This window comes from Pelmatolapia mariae, linkage group LG9 (assembly GCF_036321145.2).
Source record: "Pelmatolapia mariae isolate MD_Pm_ZW linkage group LG9, Pm_UMD_F_2, whole genome shotgun sequence".
In the NCBI taxonomy this organism is placed as follows: Eukaryota; Metazoa; Chordata; class Actinopteri; order Cichliformes; family Cichlidae; genus Pelmatolapia; species Pelmatolapia mariae.
This window is the reverse complement of record NC_086235.1, coordinates 34,146,027-34,163,496: the sequence shown is the minus strand read 5'-3', so window position 1 is coordinate 34,163,496 and position 17,470 is coordinate 34,146,027. Positions and strand designations below refer to the sequence as shown.

Here is a 17,470-nt window from a genome sequence, read left to right as displayed (position 1 = left end):
CTGTTCGTGACCTCAAGCTGAAACGCACTTAGGTTCTGTAACAGGACAATGATCCAAACCACATCACCAAGTCCACCTCTGAATGGTTTAAGAAAAACAAAATGTGGACTTTGGAGTGGCCAAATCAAAGTTCTGACCTGATTCTGATTGAGATGCTGTGGCACGACCTTAAAAAGGCAGCTCATGCTCTTTTGAGCATAATTCAGCCACCCTACAATGTGGCTGAATTACAACAATTCTGCAAAGATGAGCTGTGGCTTGCTTATTGCAAACGCTTGAGTGCAGCTGTTGCTGGTGAGGGTGGCCCAACCAGTTATTAGGTTTCAGGGGAAATCACTTTTTCACACAGGCCCATGTAGAGTTGAATTTTTTTCCCCTTAAAAATAAACACCTTCATTTAGAAACTGTTTTGTGTTTACTTGTGTAATCTTTATATAATATTTCAATTTGTTTGATGTTCTGAAACACAAGTGTGACAAACATCCAAAAAAAATAGGAAATCAGGGAGGGGGCAAACACGTTTCACACCACTGTATGTTTAAGTAAAACTGCAATCGCCTGCTTGTATTTTACATTACTGAATTGAATGTTTTTTAAACAAAGTAAGAATCAGAGAGAATTGGTTAAATGAAAACTGATCCCAGCAAGCTTAGCAAAATAGAAAACTTCTGAAGAATATTTAGTTCTTTGTCTCTTTTATGTATGTATGCTGTATTGCTCTTCATGCATAAAACTGATAGTTTGTTTGTGTCAGGGATTTTGAAATCTGAACAAAAAAGCCGAAAGTAATCCAGCAGCCTCTCTGGCCCGCCCTACTAATTGTAATTCATTGAAGATGTCAGCGCTGCTGGATTCTGACGCTCTGATACGGAAAGAGTCGAGTGTGTGTCTGAGAATGTCTGCATGGGCACTCGAGAAGATGAATCTCTGATTTTTGACCTTGCTGCTGTACACAGGAACTGTGTCCTCATTCCAATAGTTGTGACAAAAGTCATGAAGAGAGCTGAAAGTGATGATAGTAAAGCATTCGCTGCAATGACACTTTTAATTTCAGCTTAGTGAAGCATAGTGTATATCTTTTTTATGCTGTATTTGTGCTTTGAAACTATTTTACAGTTCTACAGTTCCTTCCTTCACTGGATAAAGTAATCGAAAAATTGTAGACAATTTGAGCACTTTCATGTTTTCTACACGCACAATTGCAGACTTTACATGTTATTAACATAGCTCTTGTCATAAACCAATGGACCGTGAAGGGGATTAGTGTTTGCATCTGAATGGGACCCCTGTCAGCTGTGGGATGTAATTAGAGTTAACAACTAAGCTTAGAACCAAAACATCTTCAAGTGGGAGTCAGTGAGCTTTGTAATTAGGAAACACTTTATAGGGTGCACTACTGTGCTTTATGTATTTTACACCCACTGTGGCCTCACTTTGTTCTTCACGAGGAGCCATATTGCTCCCAAGGGCCGCGGCTAGAGGAGACATTGGATTGGAAATGCGTGCAACATTCAAAACTCATTATCAGATATGATTAAGTTGTCCTGGCTGTAATGCATCTTGAAGAGGACAAACAAACACATCCATCATAATTGGAGATATGTCATTGAGTATCAATACACCGTCAGTTTGTAAGGGCCTTACACATGCAGCGTTTATATCTCAATTGCATTGCCCTGAGGTTTTGTTGATATGCATTTAACAAGATGAACAATCTTATTTTAAAGTGATTAAACAAACGTGTGAGATTCTGGCTGAACTGAAAGTGTTTAAAAAGAAGCTGCCAGATGATTTTGAACTGAAGAAAACGCACACTAAATACAAACCTCTATACTTTCAAGCTATTTTACATGAAAGGTGTCCTTGTTATTTTGAAGAGATTATGGAGGTTCAGTTTTTCAATGACAGAACACGTGTAGCAAACATAAATCTCCTCTGTATACTGAAGCTTCAGAATCGAGGAAACATTCACTCGCCATGAACCCTTTGATGGTTTCTCAACCATCTGTCATCACAAGCACAAAGCTGAAGAAGTAGTTTTTAATTACCACTTATTTTTGTTAGATCAGTTAAAACAAACAAACATATGATAAAAAACTTTAATCATGTAGAATGCTGTGCAGCTCAATACAAGACAATAAAACATGACAAAACAAAAATGGTAATGTTTGAAAAATCTAATCAGAAATCTAAATAAATGCTGTAAAGTAAAAAAAAAGAAAGCATCAAACTAAATACATGTATTTAAGTAATAAATATGGCATATACCAAAGTAACAAAGAAAACAATTTGAAATGGATTACTACTCATTATGTGTGTAAAGTGCCTTAGTGTGTGTTCAGAGCTGTGATAGTGCAGGGCTGAAATATATTAATAATATGACGTGAGCTTTGATGATGCATTAAGAGAACACATGATGGATGAAGGAAATTCTTGACTGGTTGGTCAAAGATCGAGAAATAAAAAAGCAAAAATACAGGAATAATAGACAAAGACGAAGTGATAGGTCAAAGGTCAATGAATGGTCTTCGCTCACCTGAAACCTTATCGTGGGTCCCGTCCACTTTGCCAGCAGGTATTTCACTCGTAGTCACCAAATATCCTTCCCTCTCTATGCTCTGAATTGAATTGAATGACTTCCAGTGTTTATGCGGCTTAAGCTCGAAGGTAATCTTCAAACAATTTGTTTTAACAGTGTTATCCTGCTGCATGGTCGAAATCGGAAATAAATAAATATATTGTGTGAATGCAGATGATAAATACAAAGACAGTCTTTAAGTCGTTCGCTTGCTTTCAAAATAAAATGATCATCGCAGCATCTAAGTCACAGATTTGGTGCAGAGGATCATTTCCCTCATACTGGAAGGGGCTTCATGACAGCAGCTCTACAGCTGAACACATACACAAAGGTTACTTTAAATAAGGAAATAGCTGTGTTGGATCCATGAATCAGATCCTTTCTTCATTCAGAGCACAAGAATGACGGAGCGTGTTCAAACGAAATGAGCTCCGGATGGGACAAGGGTCAAAACAAATGTCAAGAAGACAGCAGTGTCAAGTGAAGAATTCAAGGCTTTCTCATTTTAATCTTGAAGCATTAAATATGACATCCATCCTTTGTATCAGTGACCAAGCTACAATCACTAGTTAACCTAACATGTATGTCTGTGGGAGGAAAGCATAGTACCTAGAGGAAACTCAGAGAACATGCCAATTCAGGGAACTGAAAAAGAAATATAATTGCAGTTAAAATTAGAACCACCTTCGTACTTTGCACAAATACAGTACAACAGCTTAGCAATTGTATCACACAATCTTCTTCAGCAGATGGAGTTTACCCAGTGGTTCAGGTCATTGCTATTTATGTTTTATGTGAAATATTATAACATAATATAATCTGTGTTATGTTTTAAACATTACTTTGAAAAATATAAATTCAAAAACAAAAGAACTTACTCCAGATATATCTTACCAACATGTAGTAGGAATGAAATGTTACGTTGTACATGGAGACTGTAGCTACAGGGATGGTCTCGTCAAGCAAAAATAAGAAATATATAGGTCTTTTAATGACTTTTTTAATGACTGTTCAGATGCCAGAAATCCGATCATACCTACTACAACACGCCTCTTTGCTGAGATTGAAAAAATCCAAATGCATTGTAAACAAATGATCATTTGTTCAACTTTGTACACAATGTTTTCTGTGTGAATTCAGTTATACAAATGATGTCATCTAATCCATCTAACACAACGATCACAAGGTGTCATACATATTCAAGACTCCTTTTTATCCTTTTGTCAAATGAATTGTATTTTTAGACAGGCATTTACTTTCAAGACAATCACATGCCTTGCAGTTCAAGCTTGAGTTTGGATATTTGTAATGTGATGTGCAGATTTGGGTCCATTCGTGCCTTTAGTTTATCTCTATTTCTGTAGCAAGTCTGCTTGTCTTGTTAGTTACTATCTCTTTAAAGCGACAAAAAGAAAAAGAATCATCGAGTCAAAAAGCCCCTTACTATATTATCACTCTGAGCTGCATTTTGCAAACATACAACCCCAGACATGTTACTGACAATCTTACATTGTAAAACATCATTTTTTGTTGTGCGATGCTTTAGAGGTTGTCGCATCTACTTCAGTTGAGATGCCCTGCATGCCTCATCAACAGCCTTCAGAGAAAAGCCAAGAAGTCATTGCTTTCAAAAACAGTAGGTGCAAGGGCATATTATTAGTTCCAAAGTGTGAATTCTGTTTGTGTTACACAAAACATATCCTCATGTTGCTCCATTGAATGCTTGTGTATTTCCTGTCGCTGTCATTGGAGAAACTTTTCTATCATCTCCATTCCATGATGGATTTCTCCCTGTATCATTATTGAACGTCAGTTCAAATGGCGGCTCTACAAAGAAAGCCTTGCTCTTTTGGGTCTTTGATACATTTTCTATCCTTCTCCAGTGGTGCAGCATAGGAAATACCCTGACATTATGTCACATTGTGCACATTAAGTCAGTCATATTACAAAAGACACATTTAACACAAACAGAATGAATCAAACTCAGTCAGAGAGTGTTATTATAGCTTTTAAAGTATGAGGATATTTGAAGTACAGCAAACATGTTTGAGAATTCTTCCATCATTATATATTTTTTGTTTGTTTTTTGGGAGGGGGGGGAGGGGGCAGTATTTACAGATGTACAAAAGACCAGATGAATCAAATCCAGATCATCGTATCTCCTTCCAGGAAGAAAAGCAAAATGTGCTTATTGCTGACACCAATCAATAGATCAGAAATGCTGAGCTTATGAGTCATATGCACCCCTATTTATTTTACATACAGTCGACCACTAGTCACTTTGCAAGGCACTTGTGATTAGCACAAAACAGCAAAAGAAAGGCACGTAAGATACAATGACACAATGGTGGGCCAGGATTTTCAGTCCTACCTTGGTGGGAATATTGCTCAGGTGCCAGAGAGTTGATTTGGTTCATCTGAATGTCTGGGTGAAATGTTTTGTGTCACTAATCCACTGCAGGTTTCCTCGACGTTATAAACACTGCATTTGCATGTTGAATGCCATGAGGTCGGTTTTATGATCATTTAATGATCATCGATGTACAAATTATCATCACCGTTGATCAATAGCCATGAAGACTATTCACAGAGAGTTGTGCTGTGGCTCCAGTTACAGTATTATGGTGAACAATATATCCTTTGGACCCTTACACAGTTCAGATATTCCTCTTCCAAGTAAATTGCTTCCTTTAACATGATTCCTTGCTCAAACCAGTGTTGCTTCCTGTCCAGGATTTGCGTATCCTCATCACTGCTAGTGTGGCCACGAGACTGTAGGCGCACAGTCCTGGACTGGTGTGGTAACTCTTCTGTGTTGTGCCATCCACTTAGTCAGAGGATGTTTTCTCTGATGTATAATTCACAGCAGTCACCTTAGCACTTCCATATACACTATATTACTGTGTTTGTGGCAGGGACCCAATCATTAGTGTGGACCAATTTTTGATGTAGCATGTTTTGGGGTTTAACAGCCACAGTCACACAGTCACAGTGTTTAGTGAGCTTCAACCTCAGTTGTTCCAATACTCCTGACACATAAGGGATTGTTAAAGGTGTTCGCTTAGGCGTCGGAAGAAGTCAGTTGTATGCAGTAGTGAAGCTGTGGCTCGAAAGTAGATCGGGCCCTCTACTAGTCCAGTCCACATGTGTACTGATGCATCCACTAGTGTAAAAGTAAAATGTCTTTGTGAATACATGAATGAAAATTGTGTTGTGAAAATGCTTTGTGACAAAGAAAATGCTATATTAATATTTATTTACCATTTTTACAATGTTTGCTAATGAAGAAGGTGGCATTTACCAGCAAGCAAGAAAAATGAAGTTCGTAAGTTGCATCAATAAACTGTAAAGGTGCTCTCGAGCACACACAAGAAAAAAACAAAATACTAGAATTATACTTAGTAAAACTGAAGCATGACTTTCTTGGAATAGCTATACCACAAATTATTTATTACATAATCCAATAAAAGTGCAAAAGGCCCCAAAAGCACACACACTGTGTCGATTTAGCTAAGGCTAGGTATGTCAGAGAGCTAGCATCTACAGATGCTTTCAAACAAAACAGAAACAGACCAAAACGTCTGTGAACATATTTAGTTTCACTTTTTGTTGATTTTCACTTACAGTGCTGAGAAGTTCTGCCTGTTCAGAACTTATCACCAGTGCACATCTATTAACAAGGCTGCTAAATGTTGCTTAACTTTAAAATGGGACTGTAGTTCAGCTTGCACCAACAGCATACTTGACTACTTTTTCAGCTGGGGAGAGCTGTTGTTTTACATGAAGTTTAACTATTTATGAACAGTCTTGAAGTAATTATGAGGTAATTATTAGCATAATGACTTAGTAAGAGTGACATTCCCTGCTGATTAAGAAAAAGTGGCTTTACTCATAAGAGTGACTGGATATACATCACAGAAGCATTTAGGTGATATGTTGCACTTTAATGTCATATATAAAGATCAGTTTAGGGCTATTTTTCTGTGTATTTCAATACTACTTCTAAGCTGTGGTTATAAATTGCAAACTGGTTATGAGAGGCTTTTGCCCACAGCGTGTGGTATAGCCTGAGATTAAAGGGTTTAATATGTCATATGAAGTCCACGACCTGAGTTTAACCTTCTTAGATTGTTTGTGTTTGTAAAGCTTATGATTGCTGGGTAAACTCATTTAATATTTTGTTGCCTGAATATGTTTTCTTTGCGGGTGCATGTCTATCATGCAGGGTCAGGGCTCTAAAATGAGATATTGTCCCATCATAGTAAGAGGTGCAATGCAATCACAGCCGCAGCGATGGGTGGGCTAGTCTGTATTTCGGTTTAAATGATGACCATTTTTCTTCATGTGACATTAATTTAGTTTCAGAAAGTCAATGAAGCTTCTTTGATGCACAATAATTGCAGAGCACATTTTACAAGAAGTCAATTTGAGATTTGCATGAAGAATGGCAGAGTGTCATGGTGGAAGGGTTTTGCAATAAAAAGACAAGCGATTGAAATTGAGATACTCGTGAATGGCCGCGGCTTTGGCTCAGAAGGCACCCATGCGAAAGAAATGAAATATAAATGGGAAAATAATTGAGGTTTATCCCGACAGTGTCAGGGAAAACTTTTGCATTGCTGTCAGAGGCTGGAAACTTACTTCAGAGAACATCTGTCAGGTAGACATTCAGATAAAAAAAAGACCCTGATGAGTGGAAACAGTTAAAGGCAGGACAGGTAGTTAATCTCTATGAAAGGTTTCCTTTTTATTTGACATGCACAGCAACATCTTAGTGCCAGACGAATGTCTTTTTACAGCAGGTGATAAATGCAGGGATTCTGAATTGATATTGGACATTAATTATGTCACAATTACTTAATTGCACTTGTACAGCGCTGGGTGACTAATGGGTTCACGCTCATAAAGTAAGTCAGTTTGGATAAAATATTTCAAAATATTTGAAAGATGGGGTGAACCCAGACATAGATTTTTCTTAATATGTGAACAAGGACAGCACATTCAGTTGACCAAGAGTCAGTGCAGAGACGTATTGTCCTGAAAACAAATAAAAAAAGATTCATAAAAAGATTTTTGTCATTTCTTTTATTCTCCCAAACAAAGTCAAAGAAGATGGTTCTGTTTTCTGTGATCAGTCTTTGGATTGTGATGCTGTCTTGTTATGATGTTACACAGTTTATATAAAGTCAAACATGCATGCAATTCTCTAATCCTGATGAAATTCTGTAGCAGTACATGTTCACATCTGTGGCTTTGTTCAAAGTGTTTTTGTACATTTAAAAAAAGAATCCTTTGAAATGCATTATTGCTTCTACATAAATATGATATATGAGCTCATATTTATAATACCAGAGACCATGGGAAGTCCTTGTATTCTGCAGGAATACAGTGAGCACTGAAAGCCAAAATAACCATTACTGATATATATATATAAGCTAGGCTGACTCATGTACAGATGAGGACAAAATTATTAGGCCCACTATGAAATTTTACATTTTTGTCAAAATGTCTCCATTTGCAAGCAATTTTCAACATAACATTTCTAAACATATTAGTTTTCTTAGCATAACAATAACAGAATTATTTTAAAAATAGAGAAATTACATGGTTCAGTATTATTAGTCCTCTGAAACACTGCCCTTTGTAATTTAGCCATAGCAGAAACCCCTGCTGTATAATTATGTGCTTTCACTGTGTAATACTTCAAGCTTGTAAAGTCAAGTTAAAACTGAGAGTTAACTTTCAATTTAAAACGTTGGCAAGGGTTTGACATGTCAAGTGACAAAACATCATGCCAAAACCAAACAAATCAGTTTAGATTTGAGGAAAAAGAATCGTTGTTTTGGAGGAGATGGATATACAAAGTTATCACAGCATTTCCAAGTGTCAAGAACTGAAGTGATGAGTATCACTGATAAATTCAAAGAATGCCACAGAGTACAGAACAAGCTTGGAAGAGAGAGGATGTGAATAACTGGTAAAGAACTACCTCTAGAAGACCAAAGTGATTGTTACCGACTGGCCTCAGTTCACTTTCTGTGAACTGAAGGTGAAGATTAATATCAAAGACCCATCAAATTTGGAGTTTGGGAGATTCACCAAAGAACCATGGGTGGAACTGCTCAGCAGACCTGTGAAAACCTTTGAAAATTACAACAATTGACTGAAGAGGGTCCACCATTGACTATTAGCATCAGAAGGGCTAATAAGTTTGACCTTGGTAGTTTTTGGTTTTGGGTAAATAACTTTGTTTCTGTGTGCAAAGTACAGTAATGTAGATATAAAACTAGGATCTTTGGAAAAGCTGTGTTAAAAAATTTCCCCTGTTTAAAAACACTTGTGGCTCTGCTTTCTGTGATTAGTCTTCGGACTTGTGATGATGCAGAATTGAACTGGTCTGATTTGACCAGATGTCTAAACTAGATAGACTCATACTTCAGTGGTGCTTTTCTATTCCAACTGAGCACTCACGGCACATTATTCTATTCTTTTAAAAACTTTCTGTCAAGCTTATTCTTTAACAGATGCCGGCAATTTGGCTTCAATATCCTACACAAACCAAGATGCTCAAGGTCTAGTCAGCAAACAGACTGGGGGAGCTGGGAGTTAAATCACCAACCTTCCAATTGGTCAACCCAATGAGCCACAGCCACCCCAAGTTTACAGCACCTTGTAGTCTCAAACAACCTCCCATTCAGGCAGTAATGAGCCCCAACCTTGGCTTCCAAGATCTGACATATAGGTGTGCTCAGAGTAGTATGGCTGTATGGTGGCTTCTGATCAGAAATTGAGCATTCAGTCTGTTGCTTGTGGCTTGTCACACATGCTGTTGACCTCTTACATCCACAAGCAGGGGAGTGCTTTCAATAGATCATCACCAGAGAGTGATAAGACGAACCCAAACACTGTCTGCCAGCAAACAGGGAGACTCTAAGACTCTGCACTTAAGATAAGAGGAGACTACACAGAATTAACTACGGTTAGACTCGAAGTAAATTATAATGTTTCCATTGAACTACTGATTGACAACACTTGAAGAACAAGGTTATAATGTGAACAGAAGGAACCTTATGTAAAGCTCTATTCAGAACCGTGATTAAATTGTTAACTCAGTTCTGTGGCTATTTAATAAGTAACTTTAGCTGTTGCCTTGAAAGCTGAAGCTAATTTTACTAGCATGCGGGTGTGTAACGTATTTTACCATGCTTGTGTTATATGTGGGCTTTGCCTGGGAAATCAGCTGTATAGTTTCTTATCATTTCAAGTATTTTTTCCACTATCAAAGTTATTACAGCATTATTGACACCAGTAATTTACGCCATGTTTAGGTCAAATCAAATATTATAATTTTTGTTTTCACAAATATTTTAAATGCTGCCATAGGAGTCTCGTTCGTTATCAGAATTAACCAGACAAATTGCTCCACCAACTAAGAACGGCCATGCGCCACTACCCACACAATCGAGAAAGAGCTATCAATCTGTCAGTCCTTTCCGTGTCTGGGGCGGGTGAGGTTTCCCGCACTGTTGCCTCACAGCAAGAGGGTCCTGAGTTCAATTCCACCATCAGGGCCGGGGTCTTTCTGTGTGGAGTTTGGATGTTCTCCCCGTGTTTGCATGGGTTCTCCCCGGGTCCTCCGACTTCCTCCCACAGTTCAAAGACATGCAGTTCGTGGGGATAGGTTAATTGGAAACTCTAAATTGCCCATAGGTGTGAATGTGGGAGTGAATGTGAATGTGAATATGAATCGTTGTCTCTGTTTATGTGTTAGCCCTGAGACAGACTGGCGACCTGTCCAGTGTGTACCCTGCCTCTCGCCCCAAGACAGAAGGAATAGGCTCCAGTGCCCCCCGCAACCCTGAAAAAGGATAAGTGGAAGCGGATGGATGGATGGATGGATGGATGGATGGATGGATGGATGGATCTGCCATAGGGCAAGAGGCAGAGCACACCCTCGACAGTTTGCCAATCTGTTAGTTGGGCTAAGATAGTGAGACTTACAGCTTATCACACTCACATTCAAACCTATGGGCCATGTAGAATAACCAGTTAACCTAACAAGACTAAGTGTATGTCTTTGGACTGTGGGAGGAAGCTGGAGTACATGGAGAGAATCCAGGCAGACAAGGGGAATTGAATTGGGTAAGTGTTAACCCAGGACCTGACATCAGTGTAAAAATGTTTACAAAGCTATTTCTAATACTTTAGAACTCCAACAAAACAAAGTGAGAGCCATTAACCACAAATGGAGAAGACTTGAACAGTAGAGAAACTTCCTAGGAGTGGCCAGCCTATCAAAATTACACTACTGCACACGGACGACGCATTCAGGGGGTTACAAAAGAACCCAAAACAACATCTAAACGACTGCAGGCCTCATTTGCTAAATGACAAATGTTAAATGGACTGGTCCTTATATACTGCTTTTCTACTCTCCCAGAGCACTCAAAGGACTTTATACAACATGCCTCATTCACCCACTTACACCCATTCATACAAGCACTTTTTCTATGCTTTCTAACTAACATTCACACTCCAATAGATTCATGGAAGAGCAACTTGGGTAGGTTTAGTATCCTTCCCAAGGGTACTTGTCCTGCATACTGGAGCAGCCAGAAATCCAACCACCAAACTTCATATTAGTAGACAACCTGCCTCAGTTAAGGTTCATTCATGACTCAACAATAAAAAGAGACACTGGAAAAATGGCACCCATGGGAGAGTTTAAAGACTGGTGACACAATAACACAAAGACTTCTCACTTTTCCTAAAACAAAACATGTTGATGATCGTGAAGAAGTTTGGGAAAAATATGAAATTTAAAGAACTGTTCAGTATGTGTAAATTTACAGTTAATTTGGATTATAAAGTGCTTCACCCTTGGTGGTTTTCCTCAGTTAGCCAAAGAAGAATAAAGATTGATAAAGATAATGTCAAAATCAAAAAACTGAAGTAGGCTGATTTCATACACTTCATCAGTAGTTAAAGATGTTATTGCAGAAAGGCTTTGATCAATCAGAACAGAATATTGCAAATGATGATAAAGATACTATTTTTTAGGTCTTCCTAATGTCAGTGCTGCATTTGAATTCTGCAAAGCTTGAGCTCCAAAGGAAATGTTTCATATAGTATGTCTTTTCAACTCCTGCGCCTGGGTAAAAACCTTACAGTTGTCAAAATCTACTCATCCTAATCTGTGGCTTTCCTATTTACAGAGGATAAGACTGATCACACTGTCAGACTTATTACTAATTTATGTCTGATGATTATACTCTGTGTGGATGTTCAACAGTTAAAATGAGGCAAGAGGAATGAAGGCAGTCAGGAACAGGTTATTAACTTTAACTTTAGAAACCATCAGAAGAAAAGTCGCACAAGACGCTGTGTGAATGTTTATCCTTTCATTTTTCATTCCATCACTTCTGTTTGGTTTGGTTTAAACAAAAAAGAACTGAGCACCAAAAGAGGTGAGGTTTCAAAAAAGACTGTGGCTTGAGTTAAAATTTTACATTTAGCTTGTGTTTGAAAACTCAATTTTCTGGGTTGGTGTTTAATGCCTGGCCCTGCCACATGCCAGAGTGTCCTCGGCTGTGAATTTCAAGTGTCTCTGGATGGCTGGTAACAACATGCCATGATTTATCTACTGTGTATGAGAACAGGTGAATATGAAATGCATTGTAAACATTTTTTTAGAACTGTGTAAAGGTCAAAAGTCACTTTATAAACGTAGTTCTGCTAGAAGCAAGTAGTGTTATTATTAGTGTGTGCTCAAATATGGGACTTTGCAGGAGTGCTGGACTTTTTCATATTTTAAGTAGCCAATTATCAGACATTTTTAATCTATTGGCCCCAAATTTCACATATTTTAATTTTGATCATAAGAAAGGCCGGTGAAAATTTCCAGGCTTTATCTTTAATAGTTTTTGAGATATTCATGTTTAAACATTGCTTCAGGTTTCAGTGTGTGAAAAATGGCTTGAAAGTGGGTCAACAGACCATTTTTCAAAAAATATATGTCTTAAAATTATTTGAAGTATATGAAGCTAAAATTTCATAGCAAACATTTTATGTCCACACTTTGTACCATAAATTTTTATGCAGATATGGCTGAGCTAAAAGTCCATGTTTATTTAAAATTGAATGAAGCTAGTCTTTCAGCATTGATACGTTTCCTGATGTGCAAGTTGCCAATTCCATAGGCGCTAATGCAATGCCATACTATCAGAGATGCAGAGTCTTGAACAAACCCCTGATAAAAAGTTGGGTGATCAGTGTACTTATTAGTTCGAAGGATGCAGTGTCCATGTGTTCAGCAACAGAACAGTTTTCCACCATCTCAGGCCCTTTAACTGAGCTTTGTCCCAGAGACGAGAGTTGCATCACATATGGATACTTCAGTAAATGATGGAGCTTTAACCTGCGTTTCTGGATGGCACAGTTCATTGTGTTTACAATGATCGTTACTTCTGATTAACTGTGCTGCAGTAAGATGTTCTTTTTCTGCCATCAAATTCAAAACATTTTTTTTCTTAAATTGGTACATTATCTCTGTTTAAAGATTTGATGTTTTGTGTGTTCTATTATGAATAAAATATGAATTTATGAGAACTGAAAATCATTGCATTCTAATTTGGTTTACATTTTACACACCATCCCTTTTTTTTTAGAAGTGAGCTAGAACTGGGTATACTGGTGTAGACACAAATATACCTCCTGATAAAATACATACTACTGCCTTTGATAACAAAGGATAATCCATGTGCACATCTACAAACAAATACACCTTCACATTTTAAAAACCTTAATGCTCTGCTGCTGTGTGTTGCGAGATGTCTGGGAAATAAGCAAAATGGAGCATAAGAGAGAGTTTGGGGAGATGAGACAAAGAGAAGGAAGGAATTTTGAACACAGTTGGCAGGTTGGAGGTGAGTGGAAGACGTAGGCAGAATGATCAAAAACAGGGCTGAGACAAGACAGCAAGACAGACAGGACATGGAAATTTCCTGACGAGTGGTTAGGCTGGTAGCTAATATTGGACATTAAGCAATAATTCTAGATAGCAGAACAATGAGAATATGGATATCCCCAACAAGGGATAAAAATTAAAACAAGGAATCATCACAAGAAGTGATTTTACATTATATAGTAACAGAATTCAACTGTGAGTTGATTATCCCTACAGGAGATTCCACGATCAAATATTCGAGAAGTCATTAAATCATTCTTCATCCGCCATGTTTCCTGGACACAGCAGCCTCTCTGGTACGGTAGAGCAGAGCGTTTTTCTTCTGCTCACAGTCTGACTTGATCTTCCTCAGGTGACATATATAGACTGCACACGCAGCCCATATAACCACCGTTATAGTGGTTTGTAAAAAGCAGGGGCTGAAATTGATGACTTGAACCAGTCCCAACATTGAGGCTGAGGACAATTAATCGTGCCTCGTCGTTAAAGACATCTTCTTGTTACAATAGAGCATGCCAAGTCTATCTGTGAAGTCACAATGTAGGAGCCGTGCATACATGCAGGCAGAGAAAGCTATGGCTCCTAATTCTTCTCATTAATCACCTGTCTACTGCACATCCTCTAGAGAAAAGCGCCCTGGTTCCTCTGAGGTAATTACAGCACTTGAAGGAACACTCTCTGCAGCAAATGCTTATAAGTAGCCATCTTATCCCTCACTCCTCCTGCCCTTCATTTTTTGTCTGAACCGTGGAGCCAATAGCTTCTATGTCCTCTGGAGAAACTTCCTTTTGTATTGTGCAGCTCTTGCTCCTCCTCAGCTTTGTAGTCAGCAGGCTTTTCTTTTTTTATTTGGTTCTTTTTTTTTTTTCCAGGCACACATCCATTTGGCATCCGATGTGGGATAAATAAATTATAGCCTCTAAAATCAATGCTCAGTCCATGATGTAGGCTGTAGGCTTAGTGCTTGCCACCATGCTAGAATTATGCTCAAACAGAGGCATTTTGTAAGCCCAGGAGCCACGCTGCTGTTCACTGTTTTTTGTGCCATTGTGAAAAGTTATTCTCGGCTGTCTGACATTTTATTATTCGTCATAAGTTTTCCTAGGCGATATTACTTTTCACTGCAGAAGCTGATAGAGGTTTTGAGGTGTGATTTGTCTCAGGAAGCTGTTCATTTGTTACACAGCATCCTCGTTTGAACCGCTTTTGTTTTCTTTTCCCACTAAATTCACAGCAGCATCTGGAAGCTGTCTTTAATTTCTCCACAGAAGCACTCAGAAAATCTAAAAATAAATCAGAAACAGTGGCAAGAGTGGCATTTACTTTTAAAGACAGAACAGTAGCAATGCAGTCACTCAGTCCGTACGCTGTGTGTTGATGTTGTTTTGAAAGATTTATAGCCTTCGGTGGATAGATCATGCCGTCTCTCAAGGTTGTCGTAGGACTATCAGAGTTGGTTTTAGGGTTTCTGACACTGGACTCGCATAAAATGTATCTCTAAACATTTCCTGAAAGTGGCAGGTTTCTATACTTTGCTCATGCTCCCTTTCTCTTTCTCTGCATTTCCAGATGGAGATGATACAAGAGCCCGATCCTGATGATGAGGGGACGAAAATAAGTGTAAGTACAAGAACACATCACGTAGGCCATTGCCGTGTGCCGTCGTGACCAAAGTTGGCAGTGTTTCATTCCGAGCAAACACAACAGCAGCTGATTTTCTCGAATAATACACCTTCAACCAGAGAAAGGAGCTAATCAGTGAAATCAGTGGCAGTGTATTATTACTGTCAAAGTGGTTCCCTCCCCGCGCTCATGCTCCACCAACTATTCCGCCCCTTTTCCTGCCACTCTGTATGCGCTTTCTGTGCCCAGTGCACCACACAGCCTTCCTCTAAATGACCTCATTGGAGCCCTCAGACACTCAGGCAGGCATGTGTAATGGAAAGTGACAGATTTACGATCAAGCTAAGTTTGTAGATGCTGGTTTCTTAGAAATTGGGTCAGTGATTTTCTGTGTTATACACGGTCCTTGCCTGTATGACAGTCTCCTAGCAGAAGACGAGTATTTAAATATTCTTACATTTCAGTAATTAATGGATTCTGTGTTATTATTAAAGGGAACTTATTATGGCTCTTCTTACATTCTGTCATCAGTGTTGGGAAGGTTACTTTTAAAATGTATTCCACTACAGATTACAGATTACATGCCCCAAAATGTATTTTGTAACGTATTCCGTTACGTTACTCAATGAGAGTAACGTATTCTGAATACTTTGGATTACTTAATATATTATCATGCTGTTTACAACTACATGAATGTGATTTATTACTATTACTGAAGGTCCGCGGCTCTGAACCGTAGTAAAGGGACCTCTGGCTAATACGTCGGGTTCCGTGTCGGGCTCGTAGCCGAAAACTAGCTTTACTTTGTTGTCTGGGTCAACTTTGCTAGCGAGAGACAAAGAGAGGCGTTGAAAGGCTGCTCCAACGGAACTTACTGTTTCGGAGGAAAACACGAACACAGTGTACAGTCGAGTCTTAATAGCTTACTTACAACTGGGCTCGTCAGGCACTCTTCTTGGCTGCAGTGGTTATTATTATATTTACATGCTTCCAGCTCCCGTTTCTGCTCGATGACAGCTCGTACTTTTCCTTTTTCTCCCTCGCTCACAGACACATAACAGGTATGGCAGTCCATTCTCCCTGCAGCACGGACTACACTGCCCATGAGGCTACATTCTTTAGGGCTATGCCTGTAGCATCCTGCCTATTAGCTTAGTGCAACAACAACAACAACAAAAAGGCGCTCTCTCACCCAGGAAACACACAGTCGCAGAGAGAGCGCGTCACCCTGTAACCATGGCAACCGTAACGCTGCCGCCTGGAACAACAGAACGTAGCTGTCAAACAAAACCCAAACAGTCCTGACTCGTGACAATATGAAACAGGAAAATACCGCCGTGTAATCCATTTATTTAAACAAAGTAACTGTATTCTAAATACCACCTTTTTAAACGGTAACTGTAACGGAATACAGTTACTCATATTTTGTATTTTAAATACGTAACGGCGGTACATGTATTCCGTTACTCCCCAACACTGTCTGTCATACTCTGACGTATGTGTGTGCTCTTATGTATAGTGGTTAATGCTTATGGTAGAAGTTGGCAAAGTGTCAAATTATGGGGTCATTTTATGTGAAAGTGAATCAAAAGCTCAGGCATCCAAGTGTCCTGTTTAAGAAGCAGCCAATCACAGAAAAAGGTACCTGAAAAGGAAGGTGGCCCTTCCTAAGGTTGAGCTAAAACAAAGTTTTTTTTCTCAAATTATGAGTCTCAAATTAAGAACTGGTATAATGGGAAGCACCTCAGTGTGTTCTTCAAATATTTTTCAACTTCTTGAAACACAAAAAAAGTCTCAAACAAGAAAGAGAGCCAGTATAACTACACAGAGAATCTGTGACCCGAACATGTTACACTGTAAAAAAAAAAAAATCCTAGAAAAACAGTAATATTCCGGCAGCTGGGGCGCCAAAATAATACCAGAAAATAACAGAAAATAACTTTCACATAAAACTACGGTTATTTTCAGTAATGACAATACAGTTTGTTGCCCTAATTTTACATGGGATTTTGCCTTTTTCGAGCACTTTTAAACATTAAATTAGGAACATTTTAACGTGATTAAACAATGAAATTACCTATAAACAAGGTCAATGAATGCGGCAATATGAATAATAATACTTAAATGTACAGAAATATACAGTTAACAGGTGGTTTAAATAATAATAACAATGGATTGCATTTATATAGCGCTTTTCGAGACCCTCAAAGTACTTTACAATTCCACTATTCATTCACTCTCACATTCACACACTGGTGGAGGCAAGCTACAGTTGTAGCCACAGCTGCCCTGGGACAGACTGA

The 17,470-nt window shown here is 38.6% G+C and overlaps 1 protein-coding gene across 1 annotated transcript in view; it reads left to right on the top strand.

Annotated features, from left to right (window-relative positions):
* Positions 1–17,470, top strand: part of vstm2a (V-set and transmembrane domain containing 2A) — a 100,017-nt gene that overhangs the window by 59,865 nt on the left and 22,682 nt on the right. The window contains exon 3 of the mRNA XM_063484307.1: positions 15,114–15,164. Within this exon, the coding sequence (XP_063340377.1) occupies positions 15,114–15,164 (51 nt within the window). The remainder of the gene's footprint in view (positions 1–15,113; positions 15,165–17,470) is intronic.